The sequence below is a fragment of the Nymphaea colorata genome, chromosome 9, assembly GCF_008831285.2.
Source record: "Nymphaea colorata isolate Beijing-Zhang1983 chromosome 9, ASM883128v2, whole genome shotgun sequence".
Classification (NCBI taxonomy): Eukaryota; Viridiplantae; Streptophyta; class Magnoliopsida; order Nymphaeales; family Nymphaeaceae; genus Nymphaea; species Nymphaea colorata.
In genome coordinates this window covers 3,985,693-4,010,412 of record NC_045146.1, presented here as the reverse complement: position 1 = coordinate 4,010,412, position 24,720 = coordinate 3,985,693, and the positions used below count along the sequence as shown (strand labels likewise).

Sequence of the window (24,720 nt, the reverse complement as noted above, 5' to 3'; positions counted from 1 at the left end):
TGAAAATATCGAATGTTATAGCAAGAAATGGAATGAAAAAAGTTGCGTGTACCGTGCGCACTGTGCATAATAAATAATAAATAAGAGAAGGATATTTTGATAATTGGTTAAAAGAGTAATATTTTTTACTTTTTTATTTTTAATTTTTATTTAAAAATATTTTAGTCTTTGACCATATCATCACCGAAATTAATGCACCACCATGGTCTCAAAACACTAACAATCGTTCCGCTTCTTTTCTTGTCTAAGTCTTCCCTCATCCCAGAGAGAGAGAGAGAGAGAGAGATGTGTTCTCTGGAGAAGCGCGGCCGGATTTGGATCCTCACGCTCGGTGGTGACGACGAGCACCGCCTGAGCCCCGACGTCCTGGACTCTATCAAATCCGCCCTCGACCGGATTCGATCGGAATCCTCTTCGGGCTCTGCGCTCGTCACCACCAGCACCGGCAAGTTCTTCTCCAATGGATTCGACCTCGCCTGGGCGCGTTCGGGGCCGTCGTCTGCCGCCTCCTTTCAGCAACGCCTCAACCTCATGGTCGACAAGCACCGATCCATCGTCGCCTCCCTGGTTTCCCTCCCGATGCCGACGATCGCCGCCATCACCGGCCACGCCGCGGCCGGCGCCTTCATGCTGGCGCTCGCCCACGACTACATCGTGATGCGGAGGGACCGAGGATTCCTTTACATGAGCGAGCTCGACATCGGGCTTCCGTTCGTAGACTACATGATGGCGCTTATCCGGGCGAAGTCGCCGTCTCCGGCCGTGCTCCGGGACATCGTCCTTCGGTCACGGCGGTTCACCGCCGGAGAGGCCTTGGATGCAAGGATCATTCAGGTTGCCGCGGCGGACTCCGGTGAGGCTGTGGCGGAGGCGGTCCGGCTGGCAGAAGATCTGGCGGGACGGGGTTGGGACGGGAAGGTATACGCGTCAATCCGGACGGCGGCGTTCCCGGAGCTCGCTGGAGGCTTAGGGCTGGTGATCGGCATCGCGAAGAAAACAACTTCAAGGCTTTGATAATGGGATCAATGGTTGCCGTTTGTCTTTATAGCCACAAAACTCTCTTGCGAACACAAGGTAATGCCGATTTTTCTGAAGAATAATACTTATCGGTGAAATGGCTACATGTATTTTTGGCAAATAATTTAGGGGCCGTTTGATGGCCTTATTTCTGGAAATATATTTCTGGAAATATAAGAAATGGAAAAATGAAATGAGAAAAATATTTCCAATTCCAATTTTGGTGTGTGTGTGATGACTCAGAAATATATTTCCGATTCTATATTTCTGAGTTTGATGGTACAGAAATATATTTCTAGATTTCCACTTGTAAATTCTTTCCTTTGTTTTGTGAGTTCCATACCAAAATCCATCTGCAAAATAAGACCATAGGAAGTACAGATCAACCGCATAACAGAACCACATTTGGAATAAACTGCAAAGTGTAAACTGTGACCTTCTTGACAAGGCGGTCCAAAAGCAGGCACAAACTTCTGCAGAGAAAGCAACAAGTGCAAAATATGGATGATACAAGTGTTGAGCCTGGAAGGCATATCAGCAGTCTCTTTTTTATTGTCGACAAGATAATTTTACAAGGTTTAGTTATTCAATGTCAATGAAGAAGAGGAAAGAAAAGCAATGTTGCAGCATAGGGTACAACTAAGGGAACTATTAAACAGGACAAGGGCCAGCAGCAAGATGAATGTTTCAAGCTTTACAAGCTTGCAACTTAGTCTAAAACAAACAATTAACACCGCAGATATTATAACGATTTTAAAGACGAGAAGTAGGGAACAGACATACTACCTGACCAACTCTTGTCCCCCCTTGGAGCATAGTTAATAGATGGAGTAGTGAACGTGTCCACCTCGGGGTGTTAGGGCTTCAGCCAGTATCTCATTAGAGATGCATTGTGATTACATGGATGAAGGAGTATTTGCTCCATACTTTGAGAATACATCTGTTAGAACAGCTCTTTCCCTGATCTTCAATCTGCACTTTCACAAAAATGTCTGTGAAAAACATGCTCTGTAGTGAACTTGAAAAACATATTCAACATGCACCTAAATAAAGCTATCTGTTCATGGCATAACAGCACCTGCTTGCAGAACCAAGGACCTTCAGTGATTTCAACCCCTTCTCAGGTTTTGGGCCTTTCACTTGCTTCTTTCTGATCTGCATCTTCTTTTGTTTCCTTGGTGTTGACATATTGGATGATGCCGTCTCCACTCTCGCTATCAATATCCTCCTTATCAGAGTTTCCAGCAGGAGTTATGGTTCCTGCAGGGTCTTCAATCTCACTTCTATATGATGGTTCCATGGGAAGATTCGTAGACTCACTTCCACTAACTTTTGTGTCCAAATCTGCAATCTTTAATCGTGGACTATATCTAACATTGCTCTGTGCTGATCCAGAACCAGACTTGGGAAGGCTGTCTGGCTTCAAAGCATCACATGAAATTTGTTTCTCCATTTTACCAAAGACGACAGTCTGCCCAGAATATAGTTCAAGGAACCTACATACAACAGAATCAACAACAGCTGATTACGACAAATGTTTACGCAAGGTCAGTCATATCAAAACATCCAGGTTGCCCAAATTCTATGCAGAAATGAACAAATGGAACAATTTTACAAACAGAAAATATAGAACCACGTTGAACATTAACAAACAGACGAAATCAAATTGGTATGCAAGGACATGCACTGGTAAAGTTCAAACATATTTAAAAAGAGAATCGTATGCATTTCTTCGCTTCAATGGATGGTTTAGACAAGTCTCTGAATTGAAATATCTGCTCCGGGAAAGCACCCGACGACAAGATGAGCATACCACCGGATTTGGCAGGTTACAGCTCTGAGGCCTCATAAGTTCTACCGGTGTTTCTAGAAAGATGTAACAGAAGAATGCCAGAACTTGAACCATATAGGCATATGTACAGCAAGGTGAAAGAGAAAACGCAAGTAGCAGTCTAGCAGATGCCGCAAATTCAAGCTTGTAGACATTCCAATAGTCATCAGAAACAAAAATTTCCAAATGAGAAGTACAGTGACGTCCATATGAACTGCAAAGGGTAAGAAGTTAAAAGCCCAACCCGATAAAACCAAACATACCAACGATGATACAAAAAATTGACAGTGTAAGCTACCTTCTAAAGCAAAATTATAAGAAATTGGTGAAAAAAAAAATACCATCCTGCTGCTGCTTCAAGGGTTGCTTCATTGACTCAGATTTCGATTTGTTGCTCTTCAGATTGTTGAGGTTCACCTCTTGGGCTTTCCGACTCTGTTCAATCTCCTGGAGGAGCTGGCCTTCCAGACTCGTTTCATACCTCTTCCCTTCGCCGAACCCCCGGGGCCTTTTCTCCAGCCAACTCCTCATCTTGTCAAATGGCAATAGCTCGCCATCATCACTACCACCAACATCCTCATTTTCCCCTTCTTCATCAAAATCATCAAAACCATCATCATCATCATTACCCAACTCGACATCTACGTAGTGGGTCCGCATTCTGGCTCCTTCCTTCTTCCTCGTAGCATTGACATAGAGGCATCGCGCCCTGCCAACAATGGCAGGAGCGATTGACGGAGAGAAGGAATAAGTGTAAGGCCTGGTGGCTATGGTAGCGGAAGAGTGGAGAGGACGAGGGCTGCCGCAGCGTTCAGCTGCATGGCACGGGAGGACAGAATGTAGTAGCGAGGAGAGACTCCACATCCTCGGAGCTCTACTGGTCGGACGAAACCAGGAAGCGAGGAAGGTCAGACGAAACCAGGAAGCGAGGAAGAAGCTCTCGCGTGAGACGGAAGGAAGAGGCGGTCGGGAGAGCGGAGAGTGCCCAACGGGCCGTAAAAAATTTCCGGAAAAATATTTCCGTCTATCCAGCTGGAAATATTTTTCCGGAAAAATATGTTCGGAATCGACCTCAACGGTCGAAAATTTTTTTCTGTGTTTGTTGGAATGGAAAAATTTTGAAATTTTGAATTTTTTTTCTAAGTGAATAGTATTTTTCCAGGCCATCAAACGAAATCGGTGAATAGTCTACGGATCCACCAAAATCGTACGTTTCTGTCATAGAATCAGGAATAACGCATACAAGGCTTGCAAAATTGCGAATACTCTTTTTGGCAGTAAGGCGTTGCAAATATTAATTGACAATAGTGTCTGGGAGTAGGTGTTGAAATTCGTTCTGTAGTCTGCAATTTTCACTTTGCAAAGTGCATCAGACCCCTAGTTTGGTGAGAGTCTCTAAACATGTTTTGGACGAGTAAATCGTATACATGGCGATTAGTGAACAGTAAAACCATGCCCCGTTCTGTCGCTGTGCAATATCTCAAGTTCGGGTTTTAAAAGGAAAATCGTGACTAGAACTTCTCTTTCAGAAAATCAAGAGTTTTATCTTTCTGTTTCATTCAAAAAAATTGAAGTCGTATGTTTACAATTTGTCAGTTTTTTGAGCTGCTATGGTTCAGGAGGACAATAAAACTGATATCAACAATAAGAGTAATGAAAAAGGAAGAGAGCGATTACCAGTAAGATTATTAGTGGAGAATTGGTTCTTCAGTAAGAAATGAAGTTGGCTATCATTTTCTAGTTGATTGCAAAAATGCCAAAAGAACTATCATGGATAAAGAACGTAATTATATCTGAATTTTCTATAGTTGGTCATGCGCCTTCTTGAAGGAAGAGGTAATCATTTCTGATCTCTCCCTAATTCAATGTAGAGCCTCCTCTGTTTTCCCTTAGTAAAATTCTTCACGTTTCATGTCACTGTAATCAGGATGTTTCAAAACCTTTGCCAGCTTGTAAGATAATGCTTAATGGAAGTATGAACCCCGACTAAGGACCAATCCTTATATGTATGCTGATTTTGATGTGGTTATCTCTTTTGAGACCAAGGACCAATCCTTATATGTATGCTGATTTTGATGTATGGTTATCTCTTTTGAGATACTTCTGATCTTACTGATTCATTATTTATGTGAAAGGTAAGGATCCTTCCTAACCTCAATTCAATTTCAAATAAGTAAGAAATGCAAGACTCCAAGTTTGATTGAGGTGATTTTCACGCTTTAAAGATATATTTTGCTCAAATTGGGATTAGCATTAAACATGCGTATATGCTGCAAAACAAAATTTAGTTGTTTAGTGGCAACACAATATCTCTATGACGGCCGAGGAAATGTTATAGTCAAATTCTGGACACCTGCTTTCAGCACTATAATTTATTTGATCAATTGTATCCCTTCCAAGGTGCTGATTTCATTTCTCGTACGAAAACAGTTTCTAGGAAAATTCTGAACTATCTATCTCTTAGGAGGCATTAGTTAACCTTAAAAAAGTTTCAAGGTGCATGGAACAGAGGAAATTTTCACTCGTCGTTACGTGGTAAACATGGTAAAAACGGTGAAATTATTGGGTGATTTTGTTTTAAATTTGTCTTATATATATAGACACACACACACACACACTTGTGTATATATATATGTTGTTCACTCAAACTTTTCTAAAATCGTGGTACCCACGTACCCAAATTTTCTCAATTCACCATACCAGTACTCATTTCTTCATACTCACCCCAGAACCTGTCCTGTACCTATGTGACTTAGCTCTTGTCAGATATTGCCATAGCTAAAGTGATGTAGGTTCAATAAGTTTTGAAATAGTTCATCATGAAGGGTAAAGTAGAAAAACCCAATTATTATGGTGTAACTTCATGTTTGGCCATCCAACCAGTTCATCATAATCCTTATGAACACATTGAGACATACATCTTGTTCATGAGAAGCTTGACAAAAAGAGAACTATGAGGTCGTTTAGTGCCAACAACAGATTGTTATTATCTAGTAAATTTGCCCCAAAATTTAGTGCAGATTCTGAAACCATGTAATATAGTTTTCCATAATGCTGCTTCAATTTCTAGAATAGATTCATTGGATAGTATCAATCTGTTACTAGTGCCAAAAAGTCCCTATGTGTCAAATATATGTCTACATCTTGTTCATGAGAATCTTGTCAAGGGAGAAGCTTGACTAAACCTCTATTGCAAACTCATTTTCTTTGCATGGGGTAACGTCAACCTTATCTTCAATATGGGAGCTCAAAAAGGGGTGTTAACCGGATATCTGGAGACCAATTAGTTGAATACAACAACAAACCCAGTATTGATAGCCTAGAAGAAAACCATGAGAAGGCTAATGATTGTATTACAAAAGAGAAAGCTGGCAGTGGTACTAGAAACAACAATCTACCTGCAAGAAGTAGAAATACTGCACAGAGTGCAGCTGGAGATAAATATGATAATACTTGTAAACCTTTTCATAACCCAAAGATCTGTGCTAAGGGAGAGTTGAATTGTAAAAAATTCTTTAGATCATAGTTGACGAGTGTGTACATGCAACATTCTCCAAAAGTGAAGATTGAACAACAATCAGAATTTGCAGGTCATTACTCACACAAATATAAATATAAAGAGAACAGTGAAGCACATTTGTTCTAAGGGCATAGAGATAGAAGGTAGAGGAATGTGAAAAGATCATTTGAACAAGGGAAACGGCACAAGCAGGGATGATGAAGGTTAAGAAAAGTAGTAATTAATATCATCATCTACACGTAGGTATTGAGGTAAGGGTTATTGTAACTTTTGCTGGTACATAATTCCCAACTCATGGTGTTGCCAAAACCAAAATTGAAGTTAAGGCAAGCTAACGCAGTCAAAATATCACAGTTATTTTCTGGAATTAGTTCAAAGGAGAAGCTCAAGCTGAAATCTTGGCTTTTTACAGCAACAGTTGTTGACATAACAGAAACTTCAACAGTCCAGCCTCGGCAGACAAAGGCTTTGTTTCAGTTAATAGTAGATGTTTCAAAGTGAAGATTTCACGCAGATACAAGAAGCTTCCCTTGGATGATGACGGAGGCAACTAATGAAACGGTTAACGAATCAAGATAAGTTTAATCATCTTCACGAGAAAAGCTAGCTATCTGCCCCCTCTTAGGCCATGTGGAACGACAAACGAATAATAAAAGGGCAGACTTGTGAAGAAAATTAATTCAGTTTCTCCTGACAATCATCAACCTTCCATACAACGTCTAACAACCACTTAAAATTTAAATCAAGTTAGAGAAGCCCTAGAAAAACTTTAACCTTTAGAAAGATCCAAGTTCAAGTTCAAATTTTAATGTAAATAGAAATTAAAAAAAAAAAGGATCCAAATGCATGAGTCCTTTAAGTTGTATTTGTTTCACAGGGGATCTGAAATCCACGATGATTTGAGATCCTAGGATCTCAGATCAATAAATTTAAGATCAGAACCCCCACCACCTACCCCCCCCCCCCCCCAAACACCAAATCCAACCTTAAATTCATGGTTTTTAACATGTAACATAGATTTAAAATTCATGCTATTAAGATTCCCTGTTTGTTTAAACTGAGGATCTCCCATAATACACCTTTTGATGCAGCCTTTGTTCTAAGATCTGAGGCTAACAAACACAACCTTATGTTTTTCTTTTGAAACCCTTGTAATTTGAGTTGTTTTCATTAACGTATGGCCCTAAGCACAAGTCACCAACTTTTTACATGAAAATAGGAAAATCTTTTTCAAGCACCGGAGGCAGCGCACAAGTCATGGTTAATATGAGAAATTGTACAAAAGCACGAAAGGAGATCCTTCCAAAGTTAAGGATAGGAAAAGGGATCAAATATTGTATTATGCTATTGACCACAAGTCTTACATGTTGGACGTTTATCTTCATCTCAAGGGTTTTACAAGGGTCTGCTCAAGGTCCTTTTCTCTCCAAAAACATTGCTTTTACTCTTCCCCTTAAAAGTGTGGATGAATAAGTCAATTATCTGATTCTATCAAAAAATGACTCATCCCTCTTTCCAGGTGAGCAAGAGGTTAACAACCCACCACTAAGGAAAAGATACCTGAAATCCTTCCTCGCTTCCACCACCACCTCACCACCAACCCCACCTCAGAAAAAAAAAAAAAAACACTCCGAATTCCCTTTGCTTTTGGAATCTTGAGTTATATAGACATCAGCAATGACAACGAAGCACCTTTCAACTTAAGTACCATGTCCCACCATTTAAGACTAAGACTAAGAGGTAGAGCATCCATGGGAATTGGACTTAGATGCCTAACTTTTCACAGGCCCCTAGCCTGACGTAACCCTTGAAGCAACCCATCTCTCTTTTCTTTATAACTTTTCCATTGGAAAGAGAAAGACCAAAAAATGTTGTCACGTCTTTCCTTTTTCCACCTATCTTTTATCATCACTTTACCAACTTTAAGAATTAAGCTATTACCTTGTCCAATGTACGAGCACTTTTTGCAGCTTTTTCTTGTTGCAGTTTTTGGCTTTGATGCTTGCTTATGGCAGGCACCAAGATTAGCAATAACGAAGTCTGAGAGAAATAAAGTCCACAATAGGAATAAAGCAAAGGTAAAAACACCCTACGAAGTTTTACTTTTAGTTTGTTAGGATTTTCTCGGGCCATTCTTATGTAGGTTAGAGGTACCTGAAAGGGGAACTTGGACCAATGACAATAAAATACAACTTTGGAAAATCTAGACCTTCAACATTGCCTCAGGAGCTACGAGCGAATGGCTATAATCATATGCACGAAATTTTTGTGAGGCATATGCAGCGCAGCCTTCAAAAGCTTCTATCATTTCACCGTGAGGGAAAAAAAAAATTTTTATGAGAGATGGTTAAGTGCATAAGACGTAAATTTGGCGAAGAAAGTGAAATTGAGGTCAGATGGAACGCCACTTTGCCATCAAAAGGAATACGGGAACAAATTTAAGTGTCTTTAGTAATGATCCCTTCCAAAAGTCATTTTTGGGATATTTCTTTCGTCCAACCAAAGAAATAACCGCTTTTCTGGCAAGATAATAATTTTTTACGATAGTTTGAAACAAACAAGCTAAGCAAAGATGAGATCAAGGTTTTTTGTTCTTGCACAGACTGTTGGATCTACTATTGTACCTACCAATTGCCAACAAGAGTTTAATCCAACCGGCTAGGAAATTCAGCTTAGAGTTTTCAAGTTCAAGGTGGACAAGAGTTCAGCACCAAAAGGGCGTTCATGACAATCCGGAGTCAATTCCTGGATCAAATAATACGAAAAAAATGACGAGAGATCCATAAATTAAAGACGAGTAATTTACTTGCCGAAATTACTTGGAATGCTACTTTCGAAATCCATAACTCACCAAGGAAAGCAACAGATACACACATCACTTTTTTCTTTTCTTTTTTTTTATCATGATGAATTTACAATTGTCGCTCGTAAAAACATGCCCTGAAATACAGAAAAAGACCCGGCACATCGGGTACCATTTATTACTATAAGCTATCATTGGCAATAGACCACCGAACATGCCTCATCAAGATGGAGAAAATAAAAAAATTTAAAAAGAATGTTGACAGGCGCCCCAACCACCATAGAACGTGATGCATCCAAGACATCCACACACACTTCACATGCAAGTGGGTCCAACACAGACCCAGCCAACACGCATCCAACCGAATAACCAATGGGTCCACCTGATATATGAGGCACGCAGGCAAGCAAGTCGGTGTCCCTAGGCTGGAAACAGGCCAATTCTTGCTGTCTTTGGATGAAGATCAGATAAATACAGGATTGGACCAGACACGCTACAGATAGAAACCACAGGACCACATCAAGAAGGGGACAGAAAAGCAATGGCTGGAACTCAATGACAAGGTCCAAGTTGGAAACAAGTTGGCCAAACGTTGTTTCTCTTTCGTTGGTTGGTCAGAAGGTGTGGATCACAGAGAATTTTTCAGTAGTACACGACTCATAACAGGCCCTGTCAAACCACTGCAGAAGTGAATCTACAAGCTAACAGAGCATGAACTGCTGCATGCACGGAGTGAAAGCCAGACAAATATATATTAAAAAAAGAGAGGCCCCTGCACAAAATCATTGGAACAGATGAAAATAAGAGAACATAATAACCTGCATCGCTTTCCAGCGTATGTAATTCTTGGTGGACTTGGAAAATCAAGACAGAATATTGACTAGGAGCAACCGTACTTTTCTCAGCTTCTTCAGCTTCAAAAATCACGGTTAGGGAAAATATACACAAAATAATGAGTTCGAGTTTGAAGACTGCATTAAGATTACTACTTAGTCATAACGAAGGGAAAACAAAAGATCAACCGTGGTTTCGGATTTCACCGTGTAGAGGTCCTGAGATGACAAGCAGATCCTCTTTAACTCCAAAAGCTATGATTTTCTCTTAGACCGCATTGTTACATACACCTCCTCCCTGTTCAGATTAACTTTCCCTGAACAGAGCAATATACAAAGGCCACACCATGACAGCCAATCTGCAGCACGTGCAAACCTACTACAGACTGAAGCACTGCCTATGGTTACACTCTGCCATACACACGAAGCTGGCACTTTAAGATACAAACATGCAATTGACATGGAAACCTCTTCCAGCCGCCACGGACATAAAAACCAGTGTAGGCATCTGATCCCTTATGTGCCAGTGGGATGCAGAAAATTCAAGCCAGATTGCCTCCTCGCATGCTCAGGAACAAGCCTTTCCACGAGTTCTTGAAAAGCACCATTCAACTGCAACCAAGAAACATTATTTCAGTGCTAATATGAATACGATTAGACAAATCCAAGCCAAAAAGTTTCAAGTCACCAACTAAAACCGCTGAAGCAGTGTAACATTAGTTGGTTAAATGCATACTAGAGAAAGCGAGCGAAAGAGAGGGATGGTTGTAATTAGCTGATTTGGAACAAACATGAATCACTATGAAAACAACTTTCCAGAGTATTGTTTTGACATTCCTATCTGCTCAAGATGGAAGCAACTGAAAAAACACATTTTTCTGAGGTTGTTGGAAAGTCTTAATACGTGCAGTCAATCAAAGAGTAAAGAATCCAATGCAACGTCATATGAATGTCTCATGACCATCAGCATCTTCATGTAGCAAACTCCATTCTTCAAACACACCAGATAAATGTGCTAAAAATATTAAAACAAAATTAAATAACAAAAAAATAATATATCACTAAAAGCTACCATGCTCTCTAGGCTGCTTCTAGAAATAAGGTGAAATGCTGCTAGACATCATATATAACCAGCTTAAGGTTACATAAGGCTGAAATTAAACAGCATTGCAGAAGACAACAACATCCTGTATCTCAACCTCTTAGTGACACTCCAAGCTCATGTTTTCTGTCACAACACCATAATTTGAAAAGAAGAACAAGTGAAAAGCAACTAGCATTTTCAAATTAAGGAATCAATCCATTTTTCTTTAAAAAATTAGGAATACCAAGGGAATTTCACAGAATTTCAGATAAAAAACTCATAAAAGTAACTTCCTCAAACAAAAACATAATGAAAAGAGAACTAAAGAACAAGTATGCAAGACCAACTGAAAGACACTAAAACCAAGAACTAAACAGAAAAAGCGAAAAATCTAACAAGGTTCAAAGACACCGAACAAACCTCCTGCTTGAAGTTAAATAATGGAGGTAAAGGACGACCATTTGGCAAGCGAGCATTTGGCTCTCGAAGTTCATCAAAGAAGGGGTGGGCACATGCTTCTAGCTGCAAAAGAGTAAGTCAAAGGTCAATTACATAAAAAAGAATCCAATGTACTAGCAGAGACAAAAATGTTGAACACCATTAATGCCTGAACCACATATGGACCAGCAGGAAAAGAGTAATGAACAAGACTTGAGCACATTCATCATTCAACAGCTCAAGATTAAGGAAAAACTGAATATCAAATTCAAGGAATGAAAGGAAATGACAAACAAGAAGCCATGCCAAGCAAGATCATGCACCAGTTTGTCTACATTTATTAGGCTACATTTGATAACTCTTCTACATTTGACAACCAATTTTGTTCAACACATCAGACATGAGCTACCCAATTTTAGTTTCAAGTTTCAACAATACATTAAGGAGCAACTCAAAAGCTAACAATACGTTATGGAGTAACTCAATAGCTACAGAAAATAGAAGTAAACAGGGAGCAGGTTATTCATCAGACAGATTGAGACCCAAACTAATCAAAGTAACAGATGCAAAAATAGATAAACTTACAGCAGTGCATCGAAGATTGGGGGAGTACTGAAGCAGACGTGAAGTAAGATCTATTGCCTCTGGTGGCATCCGTTTGTGGAAGATCTAATCCATTTGTGAAAAGGAAAAAAAATACCATGAGTCCATGACTTATTTGCTCAATTTGTTCTATACATTAAGGATGATTATGCTTTCACACAAACCTATTGAGAAGCAGGGTCATGGAAAGGATAACCTCATAACCATACCTTGTGCCAAGGGTGTGCTTTTATCTGTGGAAATCGGAACTCTGTGTAGTTAGGATTCATGCACCTAATTTCCTCACGAGTTGGTGTGCCAAGCACCTGAACAAGTTCTCATGACTGAGACAGGCTTACAAGGTTCAGAAAAGAAGCAAACAAATTTTTTAAAACTACCTTAATGATCTCAACAAGCTGGTCAACTGCGTTTTCTCCAGGAAAGAGTGGCTAAACAGACAGACAATTTAGATAAAGATCCTCAAATATGCATATAAACATCTAATCAGGAGGAAGAACAGATAGTGTATAGCCTAACCTGTCCAAGAAGCAATTCAGCTAAAACACATCCTGCAGACCATATATCAATTGAGGTGGTGTATTCTGTAGCCCCAAATATGAGTTCTGGAGCCCGGTAGTAACGCGAACAAATGTATGAGATGTTAGATTCACCTCTTATCTGATATGCATCATTAAGAACCATGGCTAATGAGCAACTTCTTCAACAATGTGAACCATGAGATGAGAAGTAGAAACTTTACAACAATATATGAAGGCTTCAGGCATCAAAACAAAGAGCAAAAGTGTAATAGTACATGCAGGAAAATTATAACATCAGGAGACTGATGAGGCATAGGCACCCCTTGAACTTCAAAAATCTCCAGAAACCCCTTGAACTTCAAACATCTCCAGAAAAGTGTCCATTGCACAATTGCAGAAATGTTTGATAACCATCTGAAGATTGAATTTTGATTTAGGCAATTCCTAATTGGAAACTAATAACAATTAAGGGCACCCATATGAAAATTTTCAGGAAGAGCACGATATATAATGGTACGTACTCCATACTGCAAGAGAATAAAATTATAAAACGGAAAATGAAACATAAACATAAAAAATCTTGTAGTTCGTCTTGCTTGTAATTTGTCCCCAACATAGAAGACGTAGGCGTTTGATAGGAAAATATAGGCATTTTATAAGCTACCAGCTTAAATAGGCATCCAACACATATATAAAATGCACTGTTTGGTTAATGCACATGAAGGGGTAAAGGTATGCAAAGTAAGGTATATAGCATACACAAATGCATAACTGGATGAGGACCCTACCTCTGAATGTGACACAGAAACCTACCATTTTCTTAGTGTTTTCATTCCTAATCCCTCAACAGAGATGTTAGAGGGCCAACTATGCATGAAAGCATTGAAACAAAGTAGAACATGCCAATATAACAGATTACAGCAGGAAGAAAAAGAATAGAAAAGAAGGGACAAATTACCAGAACTTTAGCACTTCCAAAATCACAAAGCTTGACCTGGTGTGTTAGAGGATCAACCTGCAGATAATTCAAGGTAGCAGAAGTAGGGAAATGAGGAAAGCAAGAAAGAACAAAATGACCACTTACTTCACTAGGTTCAAATGAAGAAACATAAACAGGATCCCAAGATTACAAACCAGGAGATTTTGAGGCTTGACATCCCTATGACAAACCCCAGCACCATTGTGTATGTATGCCAGTGCCCTAAAAATCTGGGGACATACAATGGTTAGTCAACAAAACAAGATTCAACATGCTGCCATATGAACTAAAGTGCAAGTTAACGCACCTGATACGTGTAAAGCTTCACATATATAAGCGGCATTCTTTGGTTCATGTTGGCATAATGCCGAAGGACTCGGTAGAGAGTTTCAGGGACGTATTCCATAACGAGATTTAGAAATAGCTCATTATTGCTTGTTGTAGAGAAGAAACAATGCTTCAAAGAAACAACATTAGGATGATCCATTGACCGCATTAGCTGTAACTCACGATTCTTGTATCGCCGATCTTGCAAGACCTTCTTTATAGCTACTGTCTCCCCAGTTTCCAAGCATTTTGCCTGGAGAAGTTGTCGTGTCAGGCTAACGTAAATGTTTTACAAATCTTAGAACCAGACACTCATTTTTTCAATACCTGAAAGACAATTCCAAAAGATCCATTTCCAACTATACGTTCTGCCATATAACTGATAGTCTGGAGATATAAGAACCAAACAAGTTAACATGCCATAGCATTTCCAGAATACAAGAACAGTATCATTTATTGAACACAAAAGAAAAAAAATGAATTATGTGCGTTTACTTATTCTAATTCTAATACTTAGGCACCAGGATGCATGTCAAAGAGGCAGTACAAGTAACAAAACTTGAAAAATATGAATTTTAAGTATCTATCAATCTTAAGGTTTAAACATGCAACAAATATGATCCAGACAGCTTAAGAACATTACTGAGGGTTAACCTTATAGGAAAATGAAATTTAGGAAGCCTAAACACTGTCAATTAATAAATGCAAATAGTTACCAGTTAGCAGCTTTTATGCTGAAATCATGCGAAGGCATAGAAACACAGACTGACATGACAATGACTAAATATTTGGTTAGAACAAGAGAAGCTATCTCTGCCACAGTCACAGGTCAGTAACCCTTGAGTCCACCTGTCCAACAAGCTTACAAGGAGTAATGCCAAGAGAGCTTGCATCCATTACTCTGAACAGGTGCTAACGATGTCAAAATGATAAACACCAGCCATCATGAGATAATTATCTAACTTTAGCATTCATGCAGAAAGAAAAATCATCTACAAGATTCAACAATCAGCATCTTCAAGTTTCACTTTTTACGAGGACCACCTCCATCACCATAAGGAATCTTAGAAATACCTCTCATAAACTACAACATTCAAGATTATACCATGCTACTCACTCAAGTTTGCCATTCAATTTCCAGCTATTACCTATCACCTAAAAATAAACAAACAGAGAAAAGAAAAGCAGACTGGGAGAGGAACCACCAACACTTACCCGTTTCATTTCACCATTTTTGCCTCCGATAGTTGTAGAAATGATATGACCAGTCACTGCATCATTCCCCTCCACAACAGACACAGAGGCAGATAAGTCCTGTGGTCCAGGAGAAATATTTAATCAGGAAAAGGAAAGAAGAACATATTAGAAGTCAGAAGTCATTGAAGACAGAAAGGAGAATAAGGAAAAGATTGCCAAACTAAAACACCTAATCAAATGATAGATATTTTTTTAGTTTTTAACACAGAAACCCTCTTAGAAAACAATGACACAGCAAACCTATGCTCGAGATTAAGTAGCATAAACACACCCAACACGACCAAAATCAAACAGTCGCATGGAGACCAAATTCGAGTGACTTGTAACTCTTAGCAGCAACAGGATGAACATGGTCCAAAAGGGACCACCCGACCCTTCCCCTTCCTCCCCATAAAAAAGGAAAAAAAAAAAAGATAAAATTCACAGACAAACTCTTTACAAGAAAATAAAATTAAAAAAGAATACCGATCCGTCTCAGCCACATTCCTTACGAACAAACGAAGAAGAGAAAAAGAGAAACGGAACTAGAAAAGATAAAGAAACCCAAACACTCACGCATCACTCAAACAAAAAGAAGAAGTGACACAAAAGGAAGAAGTTGGAATGCACTGAAGTTGAAGCATCAGCCGTAACCTGCAGCTGCTCGCAAGAACTAGGCGTAAGTAAGTCGTCACAAGGGAAACGCATCGAGTTGCTGTGCTCCAGCCAGTGAACGTAGCCGCAGCTAGGATCTAAGAAATTATGAAGACAAAGGCCCAGATCTAGTGGATTGACTACTAAAGGACCTAATTCCACACAACAGTTCCCTAGGAGACCCAAGAAAAAGCGGATATTTCAAGTGAAGAATTGAACACCACTGACATGCAGAACGAAAAACCGCCCACTGAAGCAGAAGATCACGGACATTTTCAGAAGAAAAAGAGATCTCTAGACAGAAAAGCAAAATCTTAGCCAACAAACGGCCAATTAGTCGAAGAAACACAAAACGCTAAGCGGTGTCAACGAAACCGCCGTCAAAAACGAGAAACCGACTACAGCCCAGGGAAAACGACGAGAACGATTACCATAAAAAGGTGAGTATCTAGAGCAGAAGCAAGAAAACAGCGTAGATCGACAGGAGGACAAGATGAATACCGAACGAACAGGCCGCAAACCGGCAAGATCACCCTAGAGACATTCAAATACCCAGCAACGAACCTAATCTCGCTAGAAAAACACACCCGATCTCCCTAGAAGTGAAAAAAAAAAAAAAAAAAAACAACAACAAAAGCCCCGAGACACAAAACCTGACCTCGACACAAACCGGCATTCCCAGAAGCCCAGGATCTACACCCGTCGCGTCAAACAACCACACCGACCCGGGTCGAAGAGAAATCTCATCGGAGAAACGCCACAGGAAAACATCCAACCCGTCCGAAAAATGCAACACACAGAGAGAGAGAGAGAGAGAAAGAGAGAGAGAGAAAGCACATACTTTGTCGACGGCCATATCCGAATGGGCGGGCGCCGCCCTCAAGGCCTCATCCGAAGGAGGAGGAGGAGGCAGCGACGCCATCTGGTGAGCCCCAGAGGCGGGCGGACAGAGAGATGAGTGGCACCCCCCACCGTTCCCCGTTCTTCCCCTTTCCCTTCTTCCCCTTCCCCGTTTTCCTTCCCCTTCCCCTCTCAGCTCTACTCAGCAGGAAATCATGGATTATATCGCCACCACCACCATCCTCCCCTCTTCTCCCTTCGTTTTTCTACCATTTTCATCACCATCCGTTGCAGACAGGCCCCTAGCATTTACGGATTATTCACGGAAAGCATGCTGAAGGCCAAGTTGCCATGTCTAGCCCGCAGAAGTTCGTCTATTAACAAGTGTACCACTGGGGGGGGCCACGAACCCTCCCAACACTCTTCCCAAGAACAAGCCGTTCATTGCCGCAAAGAGCGCTGACACGAGAGTGTTGTGGAAAAGTCCGACGGCCAAAGTGGAGTGGCCGATCCAACACTTCAGGTGAAAAGGAAAATATATATATATATATATATATTTGTGTGTGTAATGTCACCGAATGACTCAAAAAGTTAAATATTAGAAAACATCCATGACATGGAAATTAAAAATTGAAAAACATCCATCACATTAAGCGTTAGCTGCCATTTATAAGTAGCAAAGGTTCGTGATGTTTACAGAAACGACGTTTTTATCGTGCGGTTCGTGATGTTTACAGAAACGACGTTTTTATCGCAAAAACGATGTTTATATATATATATATATATAAAGAGTGAGAGACAGAGGACCTAAATCAAACAACCAACTTCTTTGGCAAGATATATATATATTTTTTATGATGCTAAAAACCATTACAAATGGTGTATTCCATGATGGCTACAGGATGCACCATTTGCGTGACGTCATTTTATTGACAAGCCTTTATTATTGTCAATTGCTTAATGTGAATTTTTATTGTATTTCAAACAAAAATTCTTCATAATCCCTTTTGTTTAATAAAAATTCTTTATATCCACTCCGGTTTAACAAAATTTGGAAACCCTCTGAGGTTTTCAAGAGTATTAATAAAGAAAATAAACCCAATTTGTGCAAGAAAACTCATTAGTGGATAACAAAAAAGTAGTTCGCATTGTTCATTGGCTTATTTAGCCTACATAGATCAGCATGAATTAATTCCATTGGTTGACAAGCGTTCTTGACGGTTTTAAACATAAATGACATTTGATGTTTTGTCTCGTATACACAACATTCACAAACAGTGTTAGGAGATGTAAATTTAAATTTTGGGACTAAATAATTTCAGCTTTCTAAAATGCAAACAACCATATTTCAAATGCCAGACAAAAATATAATCAATATTTTCAACCAAGACATGATGGTTACAACATGAAGATTCAGGTAAAAAAATATGTAATTTCATGCCATATGAACTCTGGTAATCAAGATTTCAGCATTCATTATCTTACTCATACTATTGTTGAACAAAAACAAAGTAGTCATTTTATATAAATAACAAATTTTGTGCCTAACATGATAGATAATATACATCTATAATAAACTTTTGTTCACTTGATTTGAAGTTTTTTTTTTTTTGATAATTCCTTTTCCCGAGTTGATGAATATTAACAACACAAGCTTTTGATTTCACAAACTTGTAAGTGCATTAGAACAAGTTCTTCTCACCAATTATGTATCACTACAACCACGATCTAAAAACCACAAAAAAGTGCGAAAAATATTACTCTCTTTGTCCACAAAAATCTTCTTTCTGTTTGGCATTTTTAATATAGTTTGCTTCTACCAATGGCTAGATCCGCAACTTCTGTTCTACCTTTTTGGTTTGTCGTGGCTTGATTCATTGGCATTAATATTGATAAGAAAAACATGTTTAGTCACACTTTTTGTCCCCTATTCAATTATTTTCGTGTGCCAACAAAAGGCCCATTAGTTCATTCAAAATATATGATGCTAAATCCTTGGATTGCTCCATGTTTTCTAACAACATGATCAAACCTAGGCAGTTTCTCAACACCATTTCAACTATCTTTTGATCGACAATGCTCTCCCAAAAAATGTCATGAAAAATTTTGAACCAGCACTCCACTTTTTTATACAGAATGTTTCAAATTTTCCTTATAAGCATAGTTACAAAGAACACTTTATTTTCTAAAAATGAAATGCCGTTTAAAACTTTTAAAAACGCATTAAAAAAATGTTAAAACGAAAAAAAAAAAAACATATTTTTAATGCCAAATAGTTTTTTTTATTTTTTTTTTATTTGTTGCAAATCTACTTATCTTTTGATGTTTGTGTTATTATTTTCTCACTTATTTTACTTTTCTCTCACTTTTAATTTTGTTATTTTCTTTTAAAATACTGTTTTTTTTCAAGTCTGATGTATTATACACGAGAAAAATCTCACCGTTTAAAACGCTGAGACATTATTTGTGACTATGGTACTTTACAGTTCTACTATGATGACCTTCGTGTCTCCATGAAATTTTTGTTTCATTAATATTGTACATGTTTCCTTTTATCTATTTTAATCCGCAATTATTGGTAATGCGGCTTATGTAAATGACACACTACAATACCAACAATACCTTGACACACTTCCTTCCACATTTTTTGACATCCTCGGACTTGGAAGCATATGCTTCTACATAACTATTCTCAACAAAATCTCATAAACGTTGTGAAATGATTTTTTTATATATTTTTTAATTTTCTCCACTAAAATTGAGCACCAAAGATTAAGGAAAATTCAACATATTGAAGTTAGCGAACCTTTTCCTTTACTTAAGTACACTTCAGTTCAACAAATAGTAACTTGTTTCAACTGAATCATTTCCAAGTTAAATGCTTGCTAATATTAACCTTTCAGTTGAGCTCTTGAACTAATAATCTAACCAAATAAAGAGTAGAAACAGATAGATAGCCACAAGAATAAATTGGAAAAACAAAATTACAAAACTAACCCTCAACTTTTGGACGAACAACAAATACCTGCCTATCTTTTAGGCAAGCCGCCTATCTTTTATGTGTCAATGCTTATCATTGAGACCTAGCCAGGGGCTTTAATTCTTGCAGCCCTTACTTGTAGAGATGACTGAACTTAAGTCCCCCAACTTTTTGAGCTCTGGAAGCAAACAAAAGAAGAGGGAGAATGAGCAACTAATTTTTTGATAGATAGTAGAGTAATAAGTTGTTAATATTGTGCAGGGTTCAATGGTCACTAGGTCAAGCGATTAAAGAAATGGGGGTGAAAAAATTTATTGGCAAGCAAAGGGTCTTCAATCTTTTGCCTTCTTTTTTCTTGTTTATTCAATAGGCCGATTTTGCATCGTTTGAATTTTTCGGTACAGGATAGCAGTGAAAGCACGGTGGACAAGAGTGCCATAAGCAAGGGCGGAGCTAGAAATTTTTCATGAGTGGAGTCAAATTAAAGTTTCTAAATTTTGACCTGCGTCGAAATGTCATTTTTTAAAATTTTTATGTAAAACAAGCGAATTTTTTTAAAATTTTACGTGTAAATTTTTATTATTATTATTTTTTAAAGTGGGGCCATGGACCTTAGGGGCCCTACCCTGGCTATGTATTTACATGGTGAAGTTATTTGCCTATGTCAACTATAACAGCACATTGTTCTATTGTTAATCTCTCCTTAATAAGTCTGGGCATCCGGTCATCCTGACACCTGAAACCCAGGCTCGGGCCCAACCCGACACCTAAAACCTGAGCCCAAGCCCAGCTAGGGCCCGACCAGATTAAACTAAAAAAATATATAATATAAAATAATGTATAAATTTAATTAATTGTAATAAAAATAATATATAAAAAATCAATAAAATGTATATTAAAAGAATTTTATCAGGCCAAATCGGGCTTAGTTAGGCCCACCCGAGCCGGGCGGATAACACACAATGCCTTTTTTTGGACTCGAGCCCAGGCCCGAGTTAGGACAGGTACCAAGTACCCGTCGGGTACCCGCCGACGCCCAGCCTTACTCCTCAACGTGATCAATTTGTCTGCTCCAATCTGCATTCTGTCTTCACCCTTCCAACCATTGCTGGATTCTTCTAACCCAATCTTTGTTAGGAAAAATGATAGCATAATCTCCTCCATATTCATTGATGTTCATAGTTGTTATATACATTGTAAGCATACTTTTTACTTGGCATATACGTCGATGTTAAAATGACAACTGACCCTGCCACTAATATTATAGGATTAAAATGACAACTTCTGTGTTGCCACCATTAGTAGTAGTGACAATTAATGTGATGGATTAAGCATCATTATCGATACTTTTGGTGATGACCAAATTAGATAGCCAATAGTAACAAACACGTCCCCCGCCACTTCTAACAAAATGATGCACTGAGAGATTAATGGAGAGGAAGAAGGTGGCTAATAAACTTTGGACTTCATAACCAGCCACCCTCCTATCACATATTTAAATAACTTATTCAAAGCATCACGAGCCGATCGTTCGTTCGTCGGTGTGATGCGACAGTCTTTCAATCCACCACAAAGCATAAAGAGGGGCAAGCGAGTGCGTAGATAACACATGCATAGGAGAACACAAAGTGTCCCTTCCATAAATTTAGTCTTTGAAATGCATGGTGAATCTAGCTATATTTTTCTTTTAATTTTGTGATCCATGTATGTTGTATAAATGATGCATGTGCGTTTTGTTCTTTGTTGTTTTGTGACTTTGTCAACTATCTTTCTGAATCCAAAGCTTAACCATGAATAGTTAAGTAAGATAAATCGACTTTGTCATCTCATGTTCTGTTAGATACGGACAGCATACATATAAAGAAGTTCGCTACGACTCTTCACTATGTTTTCTTTTTTTTTTTGCCAATGTAGGCGTACTGGCACTAGCAAAAACCAGAAAATTTTTTGGTGGGGGCACTCATTCAATACATTTCATTTTTTTGGGGCACTTACATGTATAACAATCAAATATATCAAAACATTAACATATATATTAAACCAATTTTGTGAGACTAATTTAAGAAGTTATTTTGTAAGGCTGACACCATGTGGCTATGCCACTGCATACTACCCAAGGAAAAGCGTTTTGCCATGTTTTCCCTAGTGAAATTTGCAGGCAATATTCTTCTTCTTCTCAAGACAGGTATATTGGAAATACCGTGCATGAAGGGTCCAATATTTGTGACCCTTCATGCCAACATCGCTTCACCATAAATCCATAGTTTACTCCATCAAGATATTGTGCACTAATATTCAATGACAACACACCTTGACCATATTCAACTTTTCAATGTATATATATATATATATGAAGTAGGTTTGACACTAGTTATTAAAATTTTTAATCTCTTGGTCGCCTAGTGCTTAAGCTTGGGGGGCTCTATATAAGTTTGCTTCCGATTTGTGAAAAGGGAATGGGACCTATGCTTGTGACTGTAAAACATAACCGTCTGTCCTGCAACTATCATTATTTCGGCCACCCCTTCATGTGAAGTAGAGCGAAACCAAAAAATTTTTCATAAATGGAGCCGAATAAAAGTTTATAAAATTTTGACTGGCCAAAATATTATTTTTCAAAATTTTTACATAAAACAAGTGAAATTTTTAATTTTTTTTTTTAATAAGGTGCGGCTAAGACCCAAGCGGGCCTCACCTTGGCTCAGACCCTTATGCAAAACCTTTTGCAGCTATATGATATTATGGTTGCTGTTTTGAAGCCACTGTGGTACATGTTATGTGCTATCGTGCAACGTTAATCGATGCAGTCTCTTTTAACCAGCAAAAGCTCCATTGATGATGGAATTGTACTCGAGAGCTCAAGTTAAAAGAAGAATAAGAGTTTCAAAGCACCAGATCGATCATGTACGCCATAACTGGTAGGAGTTTGCCTAATTTAATTTGCTTGCTACAAAAAATGTTGAATCCCAAAGGCCCTTTGTAGAGAGTTTGGCAAAAGTATGTTATTGTTACATGTATGCATTTTAAAAATTGAGGCAGATTCATATGTGAAAATATGTGACAGATACATGAAATAGTGTCCTTTAGTATCAAGTCAAATTTTTGTAAGAAATATCAAGTCAAATTTTTGTAAGAAATGGTGTATTTTTCATAAGACAGACACACAAGAAGCTGTGTCGGCTAACAAGGAAACCGAAGAGATGGGCATCAGGTACGCGACCCGAATGGGGCCCAGGTTCAGGCAAGGAAAAAACCAGCCCGATGGGAACAATTCAGCCCCATAAGTTTTTAATATTATTTTTATTTTATTAATAATATATTTATTCAAATTTTTTATTTTATATTTTTAAATAATCATTTTTTATTTTAACCAGGCTTAGGCTTATATGGGATGCATGTAGGGATGTCAACGGATCGGATTCAGATCGGATGTATCTTTTACCATATCCGATTTTTCGGATATTCATATGTTCGGATTCGGATATGAATTCGGATTCGGATGAAAAAAAGTTTATCTCATATCCGAATCCGATTTTAAAATCCATATCCGAATCCGATCCGAATCCGATTTTTAAGTTATTTTGAATCCGATCCGAATCCGATTTTTAAGTTATTTTGAATCCGATCCGAATCCGAACTTCAAATTTTATCCGAATTCGATCCGAATTTTAAATTTATCCGAATCCGATCCGAATTCAACTTTTTATATCCGAATCCGATCCGACTTTTATGTTATATCCGAATCCACCAAAGATATCCGAATCCGACTTTTATGTTATATCCGAATCAGATCCGACTTTTATGTTATATCCCAATCCACCAGAAGATATCCGAATCAGACTTTTATGTTATATCCGAATCCGACTTTTATGTTCTACCCTCATTAGGAAAAGCTGCGGCGTGATCCTTGAGGGGCTTGTGGCAAACATTGAATTCAATTTCTTGTTGATGCATGTGCTGTTGCTTTAAGCCTGCAATCCATAGTCACCAACTTGCTATGCTTTCTGCAAAATCCAATTTCAAACCATGTGATTAGGAAGCTAGCTTTAGGGGCATTAGTTGATATATGCAATCAACTAGAATTTAAAAAGAAAAGCTCAACTACATAAAAACTAAAAGTCAAAATTCCTTTACAAATAAGAACTCTTAACAATAAATACAAGTTACAATTGAATATGCAGTAAACAAAGATAAAATGGTTTGTCTCTGTCAACAGAATGGCTCCTTCCATTGTCAAGAGATCCTTCACCTATGAACTTCAAAAAACAATTGCAGAACAGGAAAAAATTGTTTCTAAGAAAAAGAGAAATTTGTAAGAGATGGCAGTGTATTCACTTTACTGAATCATGCAAAAACATCCATCAAATGCTGATACGGTCCCTACCCTCATGATAAAGAGGTATGGATATGCATTGGCAGAACTGAGTACACAACAACTAGCCATTATTCAAGCGTATTCAACTCAATAGTGCTGCATGAGTAAGCATCAAGTCAGAAAACTGGCTTTTAAAAACCAGAAATTCACAGCAGCTTCCCTGACAATTGCTACCAAAGGATTAAAAATACCATAAGCTATAGTAATAAACTAAAAAATTAACACCAGTGAATATTAAAATGGGCAAGATTGAGCAGTTAGAACAAATGAGATAAGCCCATGCATAGGAGAATAAATGACATGCATCTACATAGAACGAGAGTAACAACTTGAATCACTTACGGTGGAACATGTTTCAGATTAGCAAAAAGACAGGATGCTCAATTCACGCATGAAAGACTTGACAACTCATTCAAAAGGGGAAAACAAGAAAAGCTAAGCTGAAAAAGAAATTCAGGACGATAGGCAGGCAGTCAACAAGGTGATCCGTGTGATTTCATTAAAATGTAAAAACCAGTTATAGATCAATTCCCGTTCTTCGAAGTCCCAACAAGGCCAACGCACAGCATAAGAGGAAGACATGGCAAGTAAATGCCCGTAAACTAAGAAGAACACACTTAGAATGCATTTTATTGATAGGCTGGTCATCTATGACATAACATTTGGAAAGCACCACAGTAAG

At 38.4% G+C, this 24,720-nt stretch overlaps 3 protein-coding genes across 3 annotated transcripts; 2 read left to right on the top strand and 1 right to left on the bottom strand.

Moving 5' to 3' along the window:
* Positions 1–212: 212 nt before the first annotated feature.
* LOC116259801 (enoyl-CoA delta isomerase 2, peroxisomal-like) lies at positions 213–1,281 on the top strand. The gene has a single exon (XM_031637724.2). It carries the CDS (start codon positions 286–288, stop codon positions 1,012–1,014), a length of 729 nt encoding a protein of 242 aa, XP_031493584.1. The 5' UTR covers positions 213–285; the 3' UTR covers positions 1,015–1,281.
* Positions 1,282–2,210: 929 nt separating this feature from the next.
* On the top strand, positions 2,211–3,397 carry LOC126410350 (uncharacterized). The gene is made up of 2 exons (XM_050079405.1): positions 2,211–2,564; positions 3,251–3,397. Exons 1-2 carry the CDS (start codon positions 2,211–2,213, stop codon positions 3,395–3,397), a joined length of 501 nt encoding a protein of 166 aa, XP_049935362.1.
* A 6,624-nt stretch (positions 3,398–10,021) lies between these two features.
* LOC116260327 (shaggy-related protein kinase eta) lies at positions 10,022–16,909 on the bottom strand. Its single transcript, XM_031638571.2, has 12 exons — positions 16,685–16,909; positions 15,169–15,267; positions 14,281–14,340; positions 13,934–14,206; positions 13,782–13,856; positions 13,606–13,662; positions 12,646–12,786; positions 12,507–12,557; positions 12,339–12,434; positions 12,112–12,195; positions 11,509–11,610; positions 10,022–10,616 (listed from the first exon to the last, which is right to left on the bottom strand). Exons 1-12 carry the CDS (start codon positions 16,763–16,765, stop codon positions 10,521–10,523), a joined length of 1,215 nt encoding a protein of 404 aa, XP_031494431.1. The 5' UTR covers positions 16,766–16,909; the 3' UTR covers positions 10,022–10,520.
* Between the last annotated feature and the right edge of the window lie 7,811 nt (positions 16,910–24,720).

Excerpts from the sequence above, each read along its gene's own strand:
- LOC116260327 (XM_031638571.2), bottom strand. The coding sequence starts at position 16,765 with ATGGCGTCGCTGCCTCCTCCTCCTCCTTCGGATGAGGCCTTGAGGGCG. Across the intron at positions 15,268-16,684 it reads CGGATATGGCCGTCGACAAA|GACTTATCTGCCTCTGTGTC; the intron begins GTATGTGCTTTC and ends CCTGGACCACAG. Across the intron at positions 10,617-11,508 it reads TATTTAACTTCAAGCAGGAG|TTGAATGGTGCTTTTCAAGA; the intron begins GTTTGTTCGGTG and ends TCTTGGTTGCAG.
- LOC116259801 (XM_031637724.2), top strand. The coding sequence starts at position 286 with ATGTGTTCTCTGGAGAAGCGCGGCCGGATTTGGATCCTCACGCTCGGT.
- LOC126410350 (XM_050079405.1), top strand. The coding sequence starts at position 2,211 with ATGATGCCGTCTCCACTCTCGCTATCAATATCCTCCTTATCAGAGTTT. Across the intron at positions 2,565-3,250 it reads ACGACAAATGTTTACGCAAG|ATTGTTGAGGTTCACCTCTT; the intron begins GTCAGTCATATC and ends GTTGCTCTTCAG.